Source organism: Tachyglossus aculeatus, chromosome 1 (assembly GCF_015852505.1).
Source record: "Tachyglossus aculeatus isolate mTacAcu1 chromosome 1, mTacAcu1.pri, whole genome shotgun sequence".
Lineage (NCBI taxonomy): Eukaryota > Metazoa > Chordata > Mammalia > Monotremata > Tachyglossidae > Tachyglossus > Tachyglossus aculeatus.
Genome location: NC_052066.1, coordinates 70,974,706 through 70,993,272, shown reverse-complemented (window position 1 = coordinate 70,993,272; position 18,567 = coordinate 70,974,706). Strand labels below are relative to the sequence as shown.

General features: G+C 47.0%; 1 protein-coding gene across 2 annotated transcripts in view; it reads left to right on the top strand.

The window, feature by feature from the left end:
• The window catches only part of LOC119928654 (histone-lysine N-methyltransferase 2B-like), a 32,489-nt gene extending 16,484 nt beyond the window's left edge, over positions 1–16,005 (top strand). The window contains exons 2-3 of one of the 2 annotated variants that reach the window (XM_038747122.1): positions 537–608; positions 15,840–16,005. In XM_038747122.1, coding sequence (XP_038603050.1) covers positions 537–608; positions 15,840–15,952 — 185 coding nt within the window. In that variant the 3' untranslated portion in view covers positions 15,953–16,005. The remainder of the gene's footprint in view (positions 1–536; positions 609–15,839) is intronic. The other variant, XM_038747115.1, reaches the window with a different exon arrangement.
• Positions 16,006–18,567: the final 2,562 nt, after the last annotated feature.

Genomic DNA, 18,567 nt, shown 5'->3' with positions numbered 1-18,567 from the left:
TAGGTCTCTTTTTGAGGGGAAGCATGTGGTTAGAGGGTGTGTTGAGGAGAGGGTTGTTGAATCTCTGTTCCCCGACTGCCTCGAACCAGTCAAGAAAGCCAAGGGCCGTAACGAGGAAGGAGAATAATAATAATAATAATAATGATGGTATTTGTTAAGCGCTTACTATGTGCCAAGCACTGTTCTAAGCGCTGGGATAGATGCAAGGTTATCAGGTTGTCCCACTTGGGGCTCACAGCCTTGATCCCCATTTTCCAGATGAGGTAACTGAGGCTCAGAGAAGTTAAGTGGCTTGCCCAAAGTCGTACGGGGGACAAGTGGCGGAGTCGGGATTAGACTCCCAAGCCCGGGCTCTTGCCACTAAGCCACGCCGCAGAGGGCTTCTGGGCCTTCACAGAGCAGCACATTGAAAAGGTTTTTCTGTAACTGGCCGGTTTTATAAAGGCGCTTAATGGAGTAAACAATGACTACGTTAACACACGTCAACCTTTGCTTTGCTTTTCCTGACCTCCATCTCCCTTTTCTGTATCCCCTAGATCAGAGGTTTTCAGAGGACACAGGACCCCCAGGAATACTTCAAAGACTTCAAAGCACTATAGGCTGTACAGGTCTTACGATAGACAAATAACTAATAAACGGGAGCTCCGTGGGCCCAGCGAGAAGCAGAGGCAGTGCCAGAGCAGGGGGGTTGATAGGAGAGCGTGGAGATGGAGAGTGGCTTGCTTTGGTCCCCCGCTTGGTTATCGCCTCTTCGGGCGCTATGGTTACTGCTGCTACCATTGCTGTTCTGCCTTGCTGGGAGGAGGGATTGGCTTGGATATTTCCATGGGAAGGGAGACCGAGTGGATGTGGGTGTCGTGGAGAGGCGGAGCTCGGCCTGGATGTCGGCTTTCTCGAGGGCGGTACTTCAGGGGAAATCTTAACACTAAGAGTAGTGTCTAAAAAAGGTGGAAAACCCTCTTCTCATTCCTAAAGAAGGTGGAAAACCCTCTTCTCAGTCATTCCTTTTCCTAAAGAGAGACTCTTCAGACTAGACCTCTTGACTTTGGTAATAAATATTCATCTATTTGAAAGGCTTTAAAGACTTTCAGTTTGTCATCTAACTCTTCAAGTACCTTGCCCTGGCGTAGTTCTCGCTCTAAGTTGTCATCGGCAACTAGAGAGAAGCAGCGTGGCTCAGTGGGAAGAGCCCGGGCTTCGGAGTCGGAGGTCATGGGTTCCAATCCCGGCTCCGCCAATTGTCAGCTGTGTGACTTTGGGCAGGTCACTTCACTTCTCTGGGCCTCAGTTCCCTCATCTGTAAAATGGGGATTAAGACTGTGAGCCCCTCGTGGGACAACCTGATCACTTTGTATCCTCCCCAGCGCTTAGAACAGTGCTTTGCACATGGTAAGCGCTTAACAAATGCCATTATTATTATTATTATTATTATTATCGGCCCTCACGTTTTCCAGCCTACCGTGTTTATCTCTCTCGTAACCGGCTTTTTCCCACATCTTGTTCACCCTCGGTGCTTCTGTTCTTCTCAGCTAGGAACATGTGTAAATGTTTCCTTTTCCTTCTCTAGAGCGGACTTTTTGCCATCTGAGCCTTGTCGGATTCCGGTGTCACCTCCCGCACCGCAACCCCTTCTGCACCCCAGTCCCTCACCCCAAACCCTCCCACACCCCATGTTCCAACAAGTCGATTCCTACTTTTGACCAAGTTGTCAATCTCTTGATCTACCGATTTATCCATTAATCTACAGTTGGTAGTTTTGATGTTTCACATTTTCTCTCCATCCCTATTATTTTATAACCAGTACATAATATATCTCATATGGCTTTAATAATAATAACAATCCTGGTATTTGTTAAGCGCTTATTTTGTGCCAAAGCACTTACTTTAAGCACTGGGGTAGATTCAAAGCCCTACTGAGAGCTCACCTCCTCCAAGAGGCCTTCCCAGACTGAGCCCCCTTTTTCCTCTCCTCCTCCCCATCCCCCCAGCCCTACCTCCTTCCCCTCCCCACAGCACCTGTAGATATGTTTGTACAGATCTAGTACTCTATTTTACTTGTACATATTTACTATTCTATTTATTTTGTTAATGATGTGCATTCTATTTGTTCTGACGACACCCTTCCACATGTTTTGTTTTGTTGTCTGTCTCCCCCTTCTAGACTGTGACACCGTTGTTGGGTAGGGACCATCTCTATATGTTGCCAACTTGTACTTCCCAAGCGCTTAATACAGTGCTCTGCACACAATAAGCGCTCAATAAATACGATTGAATGAATGAATATAAGCAAATCAGGTTTTACACTTCCTTCTACTTAAGTGACCCTTATATAATTGCACTAACATGTCTAAGCTGTGGGTCTTAGGAACAGAGGCACAGGTAACCATGAAAAGTATCCCATCTTTTGCAGTTAATGAGTAAATAGAATTTTCTGATGCCTACCCAACAGAATCGAGTTTTAATGTGTTACCTCAATGTATCATCTCTGAAAAAAACCTCCCATTTTTATGTTGTCATAATTTTTTTTCCAGAACATTTATTTTTGTGAGAGATATGCAAGTTAGTAGGAAAAACCTGCCATGTTCTAAGTAGAGCCTGTCATAATAAATGGCTTTCCTGGAGCAAAATGCAACGTGATATTGTGTAGCTTTGGTAAAAAAATAACCTACAATTGTGGAGGTATGGCTTACAAATTTTATCTGAAATTTGGTAATCGGGGCTTCAGATCAGCATGTGCAGAGAATAATCATCTGACTCTGTTATACTGTACTTTCTCAAGCACTTAGTTCAGTTCAATAAATATCACTGATGATGATGGTAATGAACAGGCAAGGGCTGAAGTCTTCTCTGTTGAGCACAGGAACTGTGTCCAACCTGATTAGCTTGAATCAACCCCAGCGCTTAGAACACATAGTAAGCGCTTCGCTTAACAAATACCATCATCATGATGATTAAATGTCTTGGTCCAAATTTAGAGTGTACTTTATGACAAAGTAAAATATGACTTAATTCCTTCTGTAACCCTCCGTTGTCTTTTGGAACAGATATTTTTAATAATCTATATTTTGTTTTGAACCATTTCTATGCCGTCTATTAACGTTTTTCCCCTAAGTATGACGCTTTCTTTGATCTAAATGTAAATTTATTTTTAATCAGTGTCTTCTGTTTCAATCAGTTTTCAAATTTCCCGTTATGTTCCTCTGGTGATCGCCCCAAAGCAACATCAACTACATACACTTCTGTACCGTCAAAATCTTTCAATATCTGTTGAACTCTTTTATGGAAAATCCCAGAATGTGAGCTAACGAAGGGCTAATATGAGAAGATTGTGGATAAGGAGGAAGGAGAGAGCTGATTGATTGCCTCAGGAGTTTGATTAGGATTAGGAATTTCTGCTTGATGCATATTGGAATGGGTAGACAACGGAAATTTGAAAGGAGTGGGGAGACGTGCAGAACGACAATTTTGAAGAATGGTTCGGGTGGCAATGGGAGAGAGATGAGATTGGAGGCAGGGAGGTCAGCAAAGAAGCTGATGCAGTAATCCTTCTCTGCATTTCCTCCTGCCTTCAGAACGTCTCTACTTGAATGTCCCGCTGATACCTCAAATGTAACATGTCTAAAACAACTCCTCATCTTCCCGCCCAAACCTTGTTCTCCCCCTTCTTCTTCGTATCCAACAGACGATCGCTCTCCCCACCTTCGAAGCCTTATTAAAGGCATGTCTCTTCCAAATATTTTCCTGACTAAACACTCGTTTCCTCTTTTCCCACTCCCTTCTGTGTTGCCCTTACACTTGGATTTGCTCCCCTTATTCACCCCTACCTCAGCCCCATAGCACTTAACGTACAGACCCGTAACTTATTTCTATTAGTGTGCGTCTCCCCCTCTAGACCGTAAGCCCGTTGAGGACAGGGAACGTGTCTGCAAACTCTGTTATATTGTACTTTCCCGAGTGCTTAGTACAGTGTCCTGCATGGAGTAGGTGTTCAGTAGGTACGATTGCTTGATCAAACTGGGGTATGACAAGGTCTTGGATCAGCTTGGTGGCCACTTTGGGCAGAGAGGAAGGGGTGGATCCTGGAAATGTTGTGTGTGAAGAACCACCCGGATTTGGTGACAGACTGAATGTGGGATTGAAAGAGAGGCAGGATTCAGGGGATCCGGCCAAAGTCGAGGGCTCCAAAGATTGGGGGTGATGGTGGTGGTATCGGTTGCGAGGAGTAGAATTAAGGGGAGGAAAGAACATGGGAAGTAAGAAGAGTCAGTTTTGGACATGTTGAGTTTGAGGTGCCTGAGAGACATAGTAGTAATAATGATGATGGCATTTGTTAAGCGCTTACTGTGTGCCTAGCACTGTTCTAAGTGCTAGGGGAGATACAAGATAATCAGTTTGTCCCACACTGGGCTCACAGTCTTAATCCTCATTTTACAGATGAGGTAATTGAGGCCCAGAGAAGTGAAGTGACTTGCCCAGAGTCACGCAGCTGACAAGCGGCGGAGCCGGGATTAGAACCCATGACCTCTGACTCCCAAGCCCTTGCTCTTACTGCTGAGCCATGCTGCTTCTCATTTCTTAAATGCTTACTATATGCCAAGCACTGTTCCAGGGTTGTCCCACGTGGGGCTCACAGTCTTAGTCCCCATTTTACAGATGAGGTAACTGAGGAACAGAGAAGTTAAGTGATTTACCCAAAGTCACACAGGAGACAAGTGGCAGAGCTGGGAATCGAACCCACGACTCCTGACTCCACTAAGCCACGCTGCTTCTCTCATTGTAGAGATGTCCTGGAGGCAAAGGGAATGATGAGATTGCGGAGGAGATGAGGGCTCAGAGCTAGTGAGGTAGCTTTTGGGGTCATCCGCTCCGAGATGGTTGTTGAAGCTGAATTCATGGCACCTAGAAAGCAGCTTGGCAGGCCTGGGAGTCAGAAGACCTGGGTTCTAATCCCCGCTGTGCCGCTTTTCGTCTGTGTGACCTTGGGCGAGTCACTTAAGTTCTCTGTGCCTCAGTTACATCATCTGTAGAGTGGGGATTAAGACTGTGAGCCCCACGTGGGACAGGGAGTGCGATTAGCTTGTGTCTACCCTTTAGTAGAGTGCCTGGAACATAGTAAGCACTCACCAAATGCCATGAAATAAAAACCAAAAACAAAACCGTAGGCGGCATCGGTGAAACCGTTGGGGTATCTGAAACTCAAGTGGCACCTGTGGAAAGTCCAAGTCTCCCACCCAAAGAGTGATTGGCCGGTACAATTGCTCTATTGACCTTAAGTATCATCATCATCATCATCATCAATCGTATTTATTGAGCGCTTACTATGTGCAGAGCACTGTACTAAGCGCTTGGGAAGTACAGATTGGCAACATATAGAGACAGTCCCTACCCAGCAGTGGGCTCACAGTCTAAAAGGGGGAGACAGAGAACAAAACCAAACATACTAACAAAATAAAATAAATAGAATAGATATGTACAAGTAAAATAAATAAATAAATAAATAGAGTAATAAATATGTACAAACATATATACATATATACAGGTGCTGTCATAGCAATATGGCAATAGTTGCCATATTGGTTGATTGATTGATTGATTGGTACTATACTCTGGGTAGCAGAGTTCAGTCAGAACCTCAACAGTGTGTCACAGATGGAGATGCTTAGATGTTGAATGCCTTGTCAGGTGCAGGCTTCAAACTTGTGGTCAATCTGTAAATACTCTGCTGATTTAATCCTTATTACTTGTCTATTTTAGGGGCTTGTTGCTAGAGTGAGGTCGTCTCTGTGGAGTAGTTCATTCATTCAGTCGTATCTATTGAGCGCTTACTGTGTGCAGAGCACTGTACTAAACGCTTAAGACTAATTCAACAACTTTCAGTGATGCTTTTAGACGGTCGCTGAGACATAATTTGCAAATCCATTATACCCAGCGCAGCAATAACCGTTTTTTTCGCAGATCCAGAACATCCTGGCAGGCTGTTTTTCTCATCGATGCCGCCTATCGTATGTCCGTTCCATTCTCTCTGTTTCTGTGCCTTCTCTTTTAATCCACCTTAATTCAATTTTGTTGTCCTTTGCCTCATAACCTTGTTTTGGCTTTTTTTCCTGGGGGCAAGGAGCACAGAGGATAAAAGTCCCACAGCAAGGTCTTGGCAGAGGCCCAAGGTGGGGCCCAATCAGGAAGCGCAAGATAAAATTGTGGTCAATGAGAGGTGGACCAATTCTGGAGTTTGGAGGGGTTGGGAGGCTGGTAAAGCCCTCCAAGGCTGGGCTTTTCCTGTTCCTCATCTTTGAGTTTGGGGTTTTTATTTCATGATTCTGTGGCCACCAGAGATCTAATAGAGCCTCCTAATGCAAAGTTAACTCCCTAGCCTCTGTGAATCCATGACAGAATTCCAGTAGCGGGAGTGTGTATCAAGAGAAACTGTTAGGGTTTGTCCTGGGAAGGTTAAATATTGACACTAGCCAGTACAGGAGGGAGGTCCACCTGTAAAGACAGAAAAAGCTGAATGGGTCATCCTGTATTCATTTGTTCATTCATTCATTCAATCGTATCTATTGAGCACTTACTGTGTGCAGAGAACTGTAATAAGCGCTTGGGAGAGTACAGTACAACAATAAACAGACACATTCCCTGCCCAGAGTCCCTACTGCCAGAGCGGTTTCTACTGGATCAAAATTTCCCTCCAGGTCCTTTAAATCATTCGGCCGGCTCTACCATCCGTGGAGGCCGCGGAGGGAGAGAGGGGCGTTTGCAAGGTGTTTATTAGCATTGGAGGAAAAAAAAAAGCCTCTGAATTGCACCAGCCAAGCCTGTGGAACCAATCCAGATTGTTGAGGTTGAATGTGGATCAATCAGGGGTATTTGTGAGAGCTTACTGTGTGCAGAGCGCTGTACTAAACACTTGAGAGGACAGTGCAACAGAGTTGGTAGGGCATGTTCCCTGCCCATGTCAAGCTTACAGTCTCGAGGATGGCTGATTTTGCTTTCACGATCTCCAGGATGATTACTCTAAGTCCCTTCAGGGGCTCAGGAGCTAACCCAGTACTTGTTATTTCTCCACCGGTGAGGTTTTCTGGGACAGTCCCTTTTTACCTCCTCCATAGCCCCAAATAGGGAACTTTAAAAAAAGCCAAAAAACCCCAACACACCACAACTTTTAGTTGCAAAATGCTTTCACATTACTCATTTATTTTTGACCTCACAACTTCACTGTGAGGTGGGGAAGGGCAGATGTCATTATTAGCCAATATTTGACCCTCCCCCTGGCATATTCCCATCTTTCCTTTAGCTGCTCAATTCCAGAGTGCTAGGTACCGGGGCCTAATACGGGATAGGGTCTCTGCTGTCAGTGGGGACACGTGATATGGAGTTTAGCAAGGCAAACATTTACTTTTCAAAAAGTCATTTCTTGGGTGGAAGTATCTGTGTTGGGTGGGATGGGTGGATTCTGGCTTCTAGCTCAGCTCTCGTCTCACCCGTTGCTTGGCTTGGGGCATTCATTCATTCATTTAATTGTATTTATTGAGTGCTTCCTGTGTGCAGAGCACTGTACTAAGCGCTTGGGAAGTACAAGTTGGAAACATATAGAGAAGGTCCCTACCCAACAACAGGCTCACAGTCAAAAAGGGGGAGACAGACAGAAAAACAAAACATGTAGACAGGTGTCAAAATCGTCAGAACAAATAGAATTATAGCTATATGCTCATCATTAACAAAATAAACAATAGTAAATATGTACAAGTAAAATAGAGTAATAAATCTGTACAAATATATACAGGTGCTGTGGGGAGGGGAAGGAGGCAGGGCGGGGGGGTGGGGAGAAAAGGAAAAAGGGGGCTCAGTGTGGGAAGGCCTCCTGGAGGAGGTGAGCTCTCAGTAGGGCTTTGAAGGGAGGAAGAGAGCTAGCATGGCGGATGTGTGGAGGGAGGGCATTCCGGGCCAGGGAAAGGACGTGGGTCGGGGGTCGATGGCGGGACAGGCGAGAACGAGGCCCAGTGAGGAGATTAGCGGTGGCAGAGGAGCGGAAGATGTGGGCTGGGCTGGAGAAGGAGAGAAAGGAGACGTTGTAGGAGGGGGCGAGGGGATGGACAGCCTTGAAGCTGAGAGTGAGTAGTCTTTGCTTGATTCGTAGGTTGTCAGGCAACCACTGGAGATTTTTGAGGAGGGGAGTGACATGCCCAGAGCGTTTCTGTACAAAGATAATCTGGGCAGGAGAGTGAAGTATAGACTGAAGCAGGGAGAGACAGCAGGATGGGAGATCAGAGAGGAGGCTGATGTAGTAATCCAGTCGGGATAGGATGTTCTGTCTCCCCCTTCTAGACTGTGAGCCCCCTGTTGGGTAGGGACCGTCTCTATATGTTGCCAACTTGTACTTCCCAAGTACTGAGTACAGTGCTCTGCACATAGTAAGCACTCAATAAGTACGATTGATTGATTGAGAGATTGAACCAGCAAGGCAACGGTTTGGATGGAGAGGAAAGGGCGGATCTTGGTGATGTTGTGGAGCTGAGACCGGCAGGTTTGGGTGACGGATTGGATGTGTGGAGTGAATGAGAGAGCGGGGCAACTAAGAGCAAGGCTCCCAGAAACAGTTCCTTGGGCTTAAAAGGGAACTGTTGAATGGAGGAGAACGGGCGGCTGGGTAGCTGTGGACTGGGGTGGTGGTTCTTGGGTCTTCTAGACTGTGAGCCTGCTGTTGGGTAGGGACCGTCTCTATATGTTGCCAACTTGTACTTACCAAGCGCTTAGTACAGTGCTCTGCACACAGTAAGCGCTCAATAAATACGATTGAATGAATGATGAGTGATGGCATGACTGCCATCTCTGTTGCATCTTATTCTCCCAAGCAGCTCCCTCTAAACTGTAAACTTGTTACGGGCAGGGGACGTGCCTGCTAAGTAATAATAATAATGGTATTTATTAAGCGCTTACTATGTGCCAGGCACTGTTCTAAGCACTGGGGTAGGTACAAACAAATAGTGTTAATAATTTGGTTGTATTCTCCCAAGCACTTAGTACAGTGCTCTGCACCTAGTAAGCGCTCAGTAAATACCACTGATGATGACGATGAGGTCGGAAGGTTTCTGTGGAGAAGGCACAGATGTGGCTTGGCATAGGGAGAGGGGATGCTCAACTAAAGCAATGTAGAGTAGGGCAGTGGTGAAACCGACCTAGGGTGGTGGAATTTGAAAAGGCAAAATCAATCAATCAATCATATTTATTGAGCGCTTACTGTGTGCAGAGCACTGTACTAAGCGCTTGGGAAGTACAAGTTGGCAACATATAGAAACGGTCCCTTCCCAACAGTGGGCTCACAGTCTAGAAGGGGGAGACAGAGAACAAAACCAAACATATTAACAAAATAAAATAAATAGAATAGATATGTACAAGTAAAATAAATAAATAAATAGAGTAATAAATACGTACAAACATCTATACATATATACAGGTGCTGTGGGGAAGGGAAGGAGGTAAGGTGGGGGGGATGGAGAAGGGGAGGAGGGGGAGAGGAAGGAAGGGGCTCAGTCTGGCAAAACATCGGGGTTTCTTTGGGGAGCTCTGAGGGAGAGGTCGATGCCGTCAACCGTGAGGTGGAAGATGGCATCAGCTGCTTTCTTTTCCACTGCCTGGAGCCACCCAGGAAGTAGAGCAAGCAACGTGGCCTAGTGGAAAGAAGTGGGAATCAGAGGTTGTGGGTTCTAATCCCGTCTCTGCTGCCACGTGTGCTGTGTGGCCTTGGGAAAGACTCTTCACTTCTCTGAGCCTCAGTTACCTCATCTGTAAAATGGGGATCAAAGGGCGAACCCCATGAGGGACAAGGACTGTGTCCAACTTGATTACCTTGTATCTACCCCAGTGCTTTGAGCAGTGCTCGGCACATAGTAAGCGCTTAACAAATGCCACAGTTATTATTATTATTATTATTATTATTATTATTATTATTATTATTATTATTATCTGCCTGGGAGAGACAGGAAAAGTGGACAAGGGGCTGCTGTGTGGTTGCCTTTCTGTGCCTCTTTTGAAGAGACCATAGGAGTGTTCTCACTGGGAAATCAGTAGTCCTCCCTGAATCACTTAGAGGAACAGGAACCCTTCTAGACTGTGAGCCCGTTGTTGGGTAGGGCCCATCTCTATATGTTGCCAACTTGTACTCCCCAAGCGCTTAGTACAGTGCTCTGCACACAGTAAGCGCTCAATAAATGCGATTGAATGAATGAATGACCGGGAAGATTCACCTCCAAATTTTTATTTTATTGGCATTTGTTAAGCGCTCACTATGGGTCAAACACCATTACCTCTAGACTGTAAGCATGTCTCTAGACTCCAAGCCAGTCAGTTGTATCAATTGAGCGCTTACTGTGGGCAGAGCACTGTGCTAAGTTGTCGGGAGAGTACGCTATAACAGACACATTCTCTATCCACAGTGAGCTTACAGTCTAGAGGGGGAAACACATTAATATAAATAAATAAGATTACGGATGTGGACTTGAGTGCTGTGGCCGTGGCCTGGAATACCCTCCCTCCGCACAGCCGCCAAGCTCGCTCTCTTCCTCCCTTCAAAGCCCTACTGAGAGCTCACCTCCTCCAGGAGGCCTTCCCAGACTCAGCCCCCTTTTTCCTCTCCTCCTCCCCATCTCCCCCGCCCTACCTCCTTCCCCTCCCCACAGCACTTGTGTATATATTTGTACAGATTTATTACTCTATTTTACTTGTACATATTTACTATTCTATTTATTTTGTTAATTATGTGCATATAGCTATAATTCTGTTTATTCTGTCTACATGTTTTGTTTTGTTGTCCGTCTCCCCCTTCTAGACTGTGATCCCGCTGTTGGGTAGGGACTGTCTCTATATGTTGCCGACTTGTACTTCCCATGCGCTTAGTCCAGTGCTCTGCACACAGTAAGCACTCAATAAATACAATTGAATGAATGAATGAATGAGTTAGGAGGTGGGAGGCAGAGTAGGAGTCCTGTAAGCTCATCTCTGGACTGTAAGCTTGTTATCGACAGGGAATGTTTCTGCTAATTCTGTTGTATTGTAGTAAGCGCTTCCAAGTGCTTACTACAGTGCTCTGCACATCATAAGTGCTCAATAAATACTGTTGATTAATCGATTGATTCTAAGTGCTGGGGTAGATACAAGTGGATGAGGTCCCTATCCCGCCTGGGGCTCACAGTCGAAGTAGGAGGGAGAACAGGAGAACTGAGGCACAGAGAAGTGAAGGGACTTGCCCAAGGTCACCCAACAAGCATTTGGCAGAGTCAGAATTAGAACCCAGCTCCTCTGGCTCCCAGGCCTGTGCGCTTTCCATTAGGCCATGCTGCTTCTGAGATTTCCTCCGATGCACTCTGCACAGGAGATGAACACTGATTCATGTTGGGTAGGGACTGTCTCTATATGTTGCCAACTTGTACTTCCCAAGCGCTTAGTACAGTGCTCTGCACACAGCAAGCACTCAATAAATACGATTGATTGATTGATTCAGAAGCAAAGCTATTACTGTTGAGTTCTGTCTCAGCTGTACAAATATGCTGGTACTTGTAGCCTCTGTTTCTATTGGAACGAGCCCTTCTCGTTTTCGGTGAATTCGAAATTCCTAGAGAGCAGAGACTCCACCTATTTAATTTGCCTTGTTCGACACTAGGTACACGTAAATGTAATTTAAAAGGAGGAGTTACGTTTGTCCGGGATCCCCTTCGCTTTCTAATTGACTTGGAGATGGCCCGGTCACGGCAGAAGCAGGAAAAAGGGAAGAGCAACAGGGGCAGAGAAGGGAGCTGTGGTGGCAGGAGGAGGGTGAAGTTTAAAAGGACCTCCAGACCGCAGCTCTCCCACCTTCAAGGCCACCTGAAAACCCAGTAACTCTGGGGAACGTTTCCCGACTCATTTCTACCAGCATTGGTCATGGCAATCAATCAGTAGCATTTATTGGACACCCACTGCCTGCAGAACACTGTACTAGCCACTTGGGAGAGCGTAATAGATATAATAATAATAATTACTGATGTTAGAAGCAGCGTGGCTCAGTGGAAAGAGCCCGGGCTTTGGAGTCAGAGGTCATGGGTTCAAATCCTGCCTCCGCCACTTTCAGCTGGGTGACTTTGGGCAGGTCACTTAACTTCTTTGGGCCTCAGTTCCCTCATTGGTAAAATGGGGATTAAGACTGTGAGCCCCACGTGGGGCAACCCCATCACCTTGAAAACTCCCCAGCACTTAGAACAGTGCTTTGCACATAGTAAGCGCTTAATAAATGCCATTATTATTATTATTATTATTATTATTGTTATTATTGTGGCATTGGTTAGGCGCCTACTCTGTGCCTCGATTTCGTCTACCTCACTGCCGACTTTTCTTACCCACAACCTGCCTGTGGCCTGGAACTCCCTCCCTCCTCACATCCAGCAGATGATTACTCTCCCCGACTTCAAAGCCTTCTTGAAGGCACATCTCCTCCAAGAGGCCTTCCCGGACTAAGCCCTCTTGTCCTTTTCTTCAGCTCCCTTCTGCATCGCCCAAACTTGCTCCCTTTCTTCATCCCCCATCGCAGCCCCACAGCACTTATGTCCATATCTGTAATGTATTTATTTATGTCAGTGCCTGTCTCCCCCTCTAGACTGTAAGCTCATTGTGGCCAGGGAATATGTGTGTTGTACAGTACAGTGCTCTGCCCACAGTAAGCACTCAGGAAGTGCTTACTATGGCGCCAGACAAATATATCATAACTTAAGAGATGGCAGAGTGTGCAAATTGATATGTACAAAGTACAACTGGAGGTCGTGAGTGTGAAGTTTGGCGTCAAAGTGCTGAGGTGACAGTTGGAGGATGTAACCCGGGGAGAAGAGAAGTTAACTGGAGGGAGATGGGGTTCATTCATTCATTCAATTGTATTTATTGAGCGCTTACTGTGTGCAGAGCACTGGACTAAGCGCTTGGGAAGTACAAGTTGGCAACGTAGAGAGACGGTCCCTACACGACAGCAGGCTCACAGTCTAGAAGGGGGAGCCAGACGACAAAACAAAACATATTAACAAAATAAAATAAATAGAATAAATATGTACAAGTAAAATAAATAAATATTCATTCATTCATTCAATCATATTTATTGAGCGCTTACTGTGTGCAGAGCACTGTACTAAGCTCTTGGGAAGTACAAGTTGGCAACGTATAGAGACGGTCCCTACCCAACAGCGGGCTCACAGTCTAGAAGGGGGAGAGAATTCCAGAATTCCTGGAGGCTGGGGAGGCCTTGTCCAACCACGGACCAACATCTCCCAGAAGCAGCGTGGGTCAGTGGAAAGAGCCCGGGCTTTGGAGTCAGAGGTCATGGGTTCAAATCCTGACTCCGCCACTTGTCAGCTGTGTGACTTTGGGCAAGTCACTTCACTTCTCTGGGCCTCAGAAAGATATTGAAGACGGGGGAGCCCTGGAGTCTGGCAAATCTGAGGGAATTCCCGGCAGGAGGAAAGACATGAGCTAGAGGTTGGAGGCCCTAAGCCCTCATTTTCCATACTCCCTCTCCCTTCCGCATTGCTCTTGCATGTGGATTTGTACCCTTTAGTCACCCTATTCTCAGCCCCACAGTACTTGTATACAGATCTGTTAATTGAGTTTAATGTCTCCCTCCCCTTCTAGACTGTAAGCTAGCGGGCAGGGAACGTGTCTCCCAGCTCTGTTATATTACACTCTACCAAATACTTTGCATAGTGCTCTGCACACAGTGTGCGTCCAATAAATACGATTGATTAATCGATAAGGACAACTGAGAGTGTGAGCTGGGGGCGGAGTGAGAGAAGAGAATGGGTATTAAATTCATTCATTCATTCCATCGTATTTATTGAGCGCTTACTGTGTGCAGAGCACTGGACTAAGCGCTTGGGAAGTACAAGTTGGCAACATATAGAGACGGACCCTACCCAACAGCGGGCTCACAGTCTAGAAGGTAGGTAAGAGGGAGTGAGCTGACAGAGGGCCCTAAAGTGAATTGTCAGGATCAGTCAGTCAATCAGTGGTATTTATTCAGTAGCATTTATTGAGCTTAATACAGCGCTTGGCACACAGCAGATGCTCAATAAATACTGTGTGCTCTGCACACAGTAAGCACTCAATAAATACTATTCATTCATTCAATTGAGCACTGTACTAAGCGCTTGGGAAGTACAAGTCGGAAACCGATAGAGACGGTCCCTACCCAACAGTGGGCTCACAGTCTAAAAGGGGGAGACAGACAACAAAACAAGTAGACAGGTGTCAATACCATAAATAATAAATAGAATTTGCCTAGTGGAGAGAGCGCAGGCCTTGGATTCAGAAGGATGTGCATATAGCTTTGACACCTGTCCACATGTTTTGTTTTGTTGTCTGTCTCCCCCTTCTAGACTGTGAGCCCGTTGTTGGGTAGGGACTGTTTCTATATGTTGCCAACTTGTACTTCCCAAGCACTTAGTACAGTGCTCTGCACACAGTAAGCGCTCAATAAATGCTATTGAATAAATAAATTCATTCATTCAATTGTATTTATTGAGCGCTTGCTGTGTGCAGAGCACACAGTATTTATTGAGCATCTGCTGTGTGCCAAGTGCTGTATTAAGTGCTTGGGAGAGGACACTAGAAGATGGCCCAATTCCTTCTTACAACCTCAGGTGGAAAGTACCGTGCCTCAGTGGAAAGAGCCCGTGCTTTGGAGTCAGAGGTCATGGGTTCAAATCCCGACTCCACCAAGTGTCAGCTGTGACTTTGGGCAAGTCACTTCATTTCTCTGTGCCTCAGTTACCTCATGTGCAAAATGGGGATGAAGACTGTGAGTCCCCAGTGGGACAACCTGATCACCTTGTAACTTCCCCAGTGCTTAGAACAGTGCTTTGCACATAGTAAGCGCTTAATAAATGCCACCATTATTATTATTATTACACATCCAGTATATACGATTGATTGATAAGGAGGTTTTAGAGTGTGAGCTGGGGTGTAGTGAGAAGAGAGGGGGTGAGCTGACAGAGGGCCCTAAAGTGAATGGTCAGAATCAATCAGTCAAGTCAATCGAGAGAATTCATCGAGCACCTACTGCTTGGGAGAGGATGCCAGAAGAAGACGACCCAATTCTTGCCCACAAGAAGCTCACTATCTAGCGTGGAAGGTAGTCACAGAATGAGGGGACGGGAGCCCGCCGTCCCATCGAAGATCTCCGGGAAAGGCGACGTGGCCCCGAGAACTCGCTCCGGAACCTTCAACAGAGATCCCGGGAGACTTCAAGGCGGGCTCAAGGCAGGGAAGAACCGCCGACACGTCGTGCAGGAGGCCAACACTCCTCCCTGATGGTGCTCCCGAGAGAACGGAACCACATCGTCGGCAACGTCCTGTGGAAGAGAATTTCTCTGCCCCCACGCCACCCCCTCAAACCGCTCCGGCCCGGAGACCGTGACTTAGGCCTTGCTCACGGGTCACTTCCCTCCCTCGCCATCTCTGAGGGTAGCGGGGATGGGGCCGTCGTTGAGGGAAGCCACGTTCGTTGCCGTCTTTGAAGAGTTTTCCCCGTCGGAGGGGGTCCCGAGGCACCAGCCCTTTAGCCTTACCACCCGAAATCATCCCTGCCTCAGCTCCTTTGCGGACCAGTCGGGCCCCATTAGGAAATCTCGCCGGGGATCTGAAGTGGGGATAGAGCATCTAAAAATCACCCATAGCAGCAAAGACGGGGTGGGAGGTGACGGGGGGCCGCCAAGGGGTCTAGCGTGTCTGCCGTCGGTTCCTGTCCCCCCCGCCCCCTTAAAGCAAAAACAAAGATAAAAAATGAAAACAAAACCAAAAAACCCCTTTTGATTTCTGCTCTGGTTTTATAGGAAACCGCCTGCTGGAGGTCATGTCGTCCAAAGCTGCAGTGCTCACAGCCATCGGGGCAGCAGCTGTGGCTGCGGGGGCCGCGGGGGCCGCTTACTACTCCAGCGAGCACTAGGGAGACACCGGACCGCCCCCCAACCAGGCCTCTCCCCACCCCCGCCCCTCAGGTACATTTATTTATTCATTCAATTGTATTTATTGAGCACTTACTGTGTGCAGAGTACTGGACTAAGCAATTGGGAAGTACATATTGGCAACGTATAGAGACAGTCCCTACCCAACAACGGGCTCACAGTCAAGAAGGGGGAGACAGACCACAAAACAAAACATGTGGACAGGTGTCAAGTCGTCAGAACAAAGCTAAATGCACATCGTTAACAAAATTAATTGAATAGTAAATATGTACAAGTAAATAGAGTAATAAATCTGTACAAACATATATATAGGTGCTGTGGGGAGGGGAAGGAGGTAGGGCGGGGGGGGGATGGGGAGGAGGAGGTACTGTAGTAACCCCTTCTCTCTCCTCTCCTGCGGAGGTTCCGGCCTCCGGCCCTCCCCACCAACCCCTTCCCTTGGGTCCCTGCATCAATCAGTCTAGACCGTAAGCCGGTCGCGGGCACGGAATGTGTCTGTTATATTGTTATATTGTGCTCTCCCTAGCGCTTAGTACAGTGCTCCGACTGAGAGGCAGCGTTGCTTAGTGAAAAGAGCATGGCTTGGGAGTCAGAGGTCGAGGGTTCTAATCCTAGCTCCGCCACTAATCGGCTGTGCGACCGGGGAAGTCACTTCACTTCTCTGTGCCTCGGTTCCCTCATCTGTCAAATGGGGATGAAGACTGTGAGCCCCACGTGGGACAACCTGATTACCTTGTATCTACCGCAGTGCTTAGAACAGTGCTGGGCACGTAGTAAGTGCTTGATACCATTATTATTATTATTATTGTTGTTGGTAAGTGCTCAGTTAATATGGTCGACTGACTGGAGTGCTGACTCTGTACAGAGCACTGCGCTAAGCATTTGGACAAGTACAATGCAGTAGATTCGATGGACGCGATCTGTGCCCCCAAGGAGGGGGAGAGAGGCTTTGGAATAAATCATCATCAATCGTATTTATTGAGCGCTTACTGTGTGCAGAGCACTGTTAGTAGATAATAAAGATATGTAGAAAAGTGCTGCGGGGCAGGACTGAGTATCAGAGTGATTAAGGAATACCCAGCGAAGTGCATAGTTGACGCATAGAGGAGGGCGGATAGGAAAAAAGAGGGAGGGCCTCTTGGAGGAGGTGTGATTTTAGGAAAAGCAGTGTGGTCTACTGGAAAAAGCACAGGCTTGGGCTTCAGAAGACCTGGATTCTAATCCTGGCTGTGTCAAGTGCTCACTCTCTGGCCTCAGGCAAGTCACTTAACTTCTCTCGGTTTCCACATCTGTAAAGTGGGGATTCAGTACTTGTTCTCCCTCCGACTTAGACCATGAGCCCCATGTGGGACAAGGCTACCACACTGACTTCTCTCTACAGCAAGCCCCGAATTGACGGCATCATAATAGCGATTAGGATTAGGAGGGTTTTGCGGGTGGGAAATCGCAGGCCGGGCTGCCCTCGGCTAGTGACGTGTTACGGGCCCGTCAGCCTCCACTCCTCCAAGGTGTCTCCCTCCCCGCAAAGCTGGAGCACTGTCAGCCAGCAGACTTGGGAACAACCCCTGCTTTCCCCAGATCAGGGAATAGTCTGGCTTCTGACTTCCAAGGAACACTGGCCATCTCGATCTTCCTGGGATCCGGTGCAGGGACAGTTTCCAGGGACGTGAAGGGTGAAGCCGCCTCATGAGTAGTGGCTCAATCAATCATATTTACTGAACACTTGTGCAGAGCACTGTACTAAGCGATTGGGAGAGTACAATGTAGCAATGTAACAGGCACGTTCCCTGCCCAGAACGAGTTTACAGTTAGTAGAAATAAATAAATTAATAAATAGTCGGTGTCCCCAGGAATCAGCTGCAATAGAAAGGGGAGCCCCCTGGCAACCCTACATTTTGTCCTAGTTATTTTTTCATCTCTCCATAGGGGTCCGTCACCATTCCACCTCCCCCTTTTTATTTTCAGATTGGGTGTCTCCCGAAGCACAGGGACCATATCTAATCCCCTACTTAGTAATAATAATAATGATGATGATGGTGGCATTTAACCTTACTGTGTGCAAAGCACTGTTCTAAGTGCCGGGGGGATACAAGGTAATCAGGTTATCCCACATGGGGCTCACAGTCGTAATCTCCATTTTACAGATGAGGTAACTGAGTCACAGAGAAGTTAAAGTGACTTGCCCAAAGTCACACGGCTGACAAGTGGCGGAGCCAGAATTAGAACCCATGACCTCTGACTCCCAAGTCTGTGCTCTTTCTACTGAGCCACGCTGCTGCTCTGTAGTCTTGCACAGTGCTTAGTACAGTGTTCTGCACTCAGTAAGCGCTTAATAATAATCGTGATATAATTAGGGTATTTGTTACAGTGCATGGGAGTTGGCGGGTCGCCTTCCCCTCTGGGTGAACCAGTTGCAATGTCTTGGCTTGGCTGTATGCTCTACTGAAGCAGCATGGCTCAGTGGAAAGAGCCCGGGCTTTGGAGTCGGAGGTCATGGGTTCAAATCCCGACTCCGCCAATTGCCAGCTGTGTGACTTTGGGCAAGTCACTTAACTTCTCTGGGCCTCAGTTACCTCATCTGTAAAATGGGGATTAA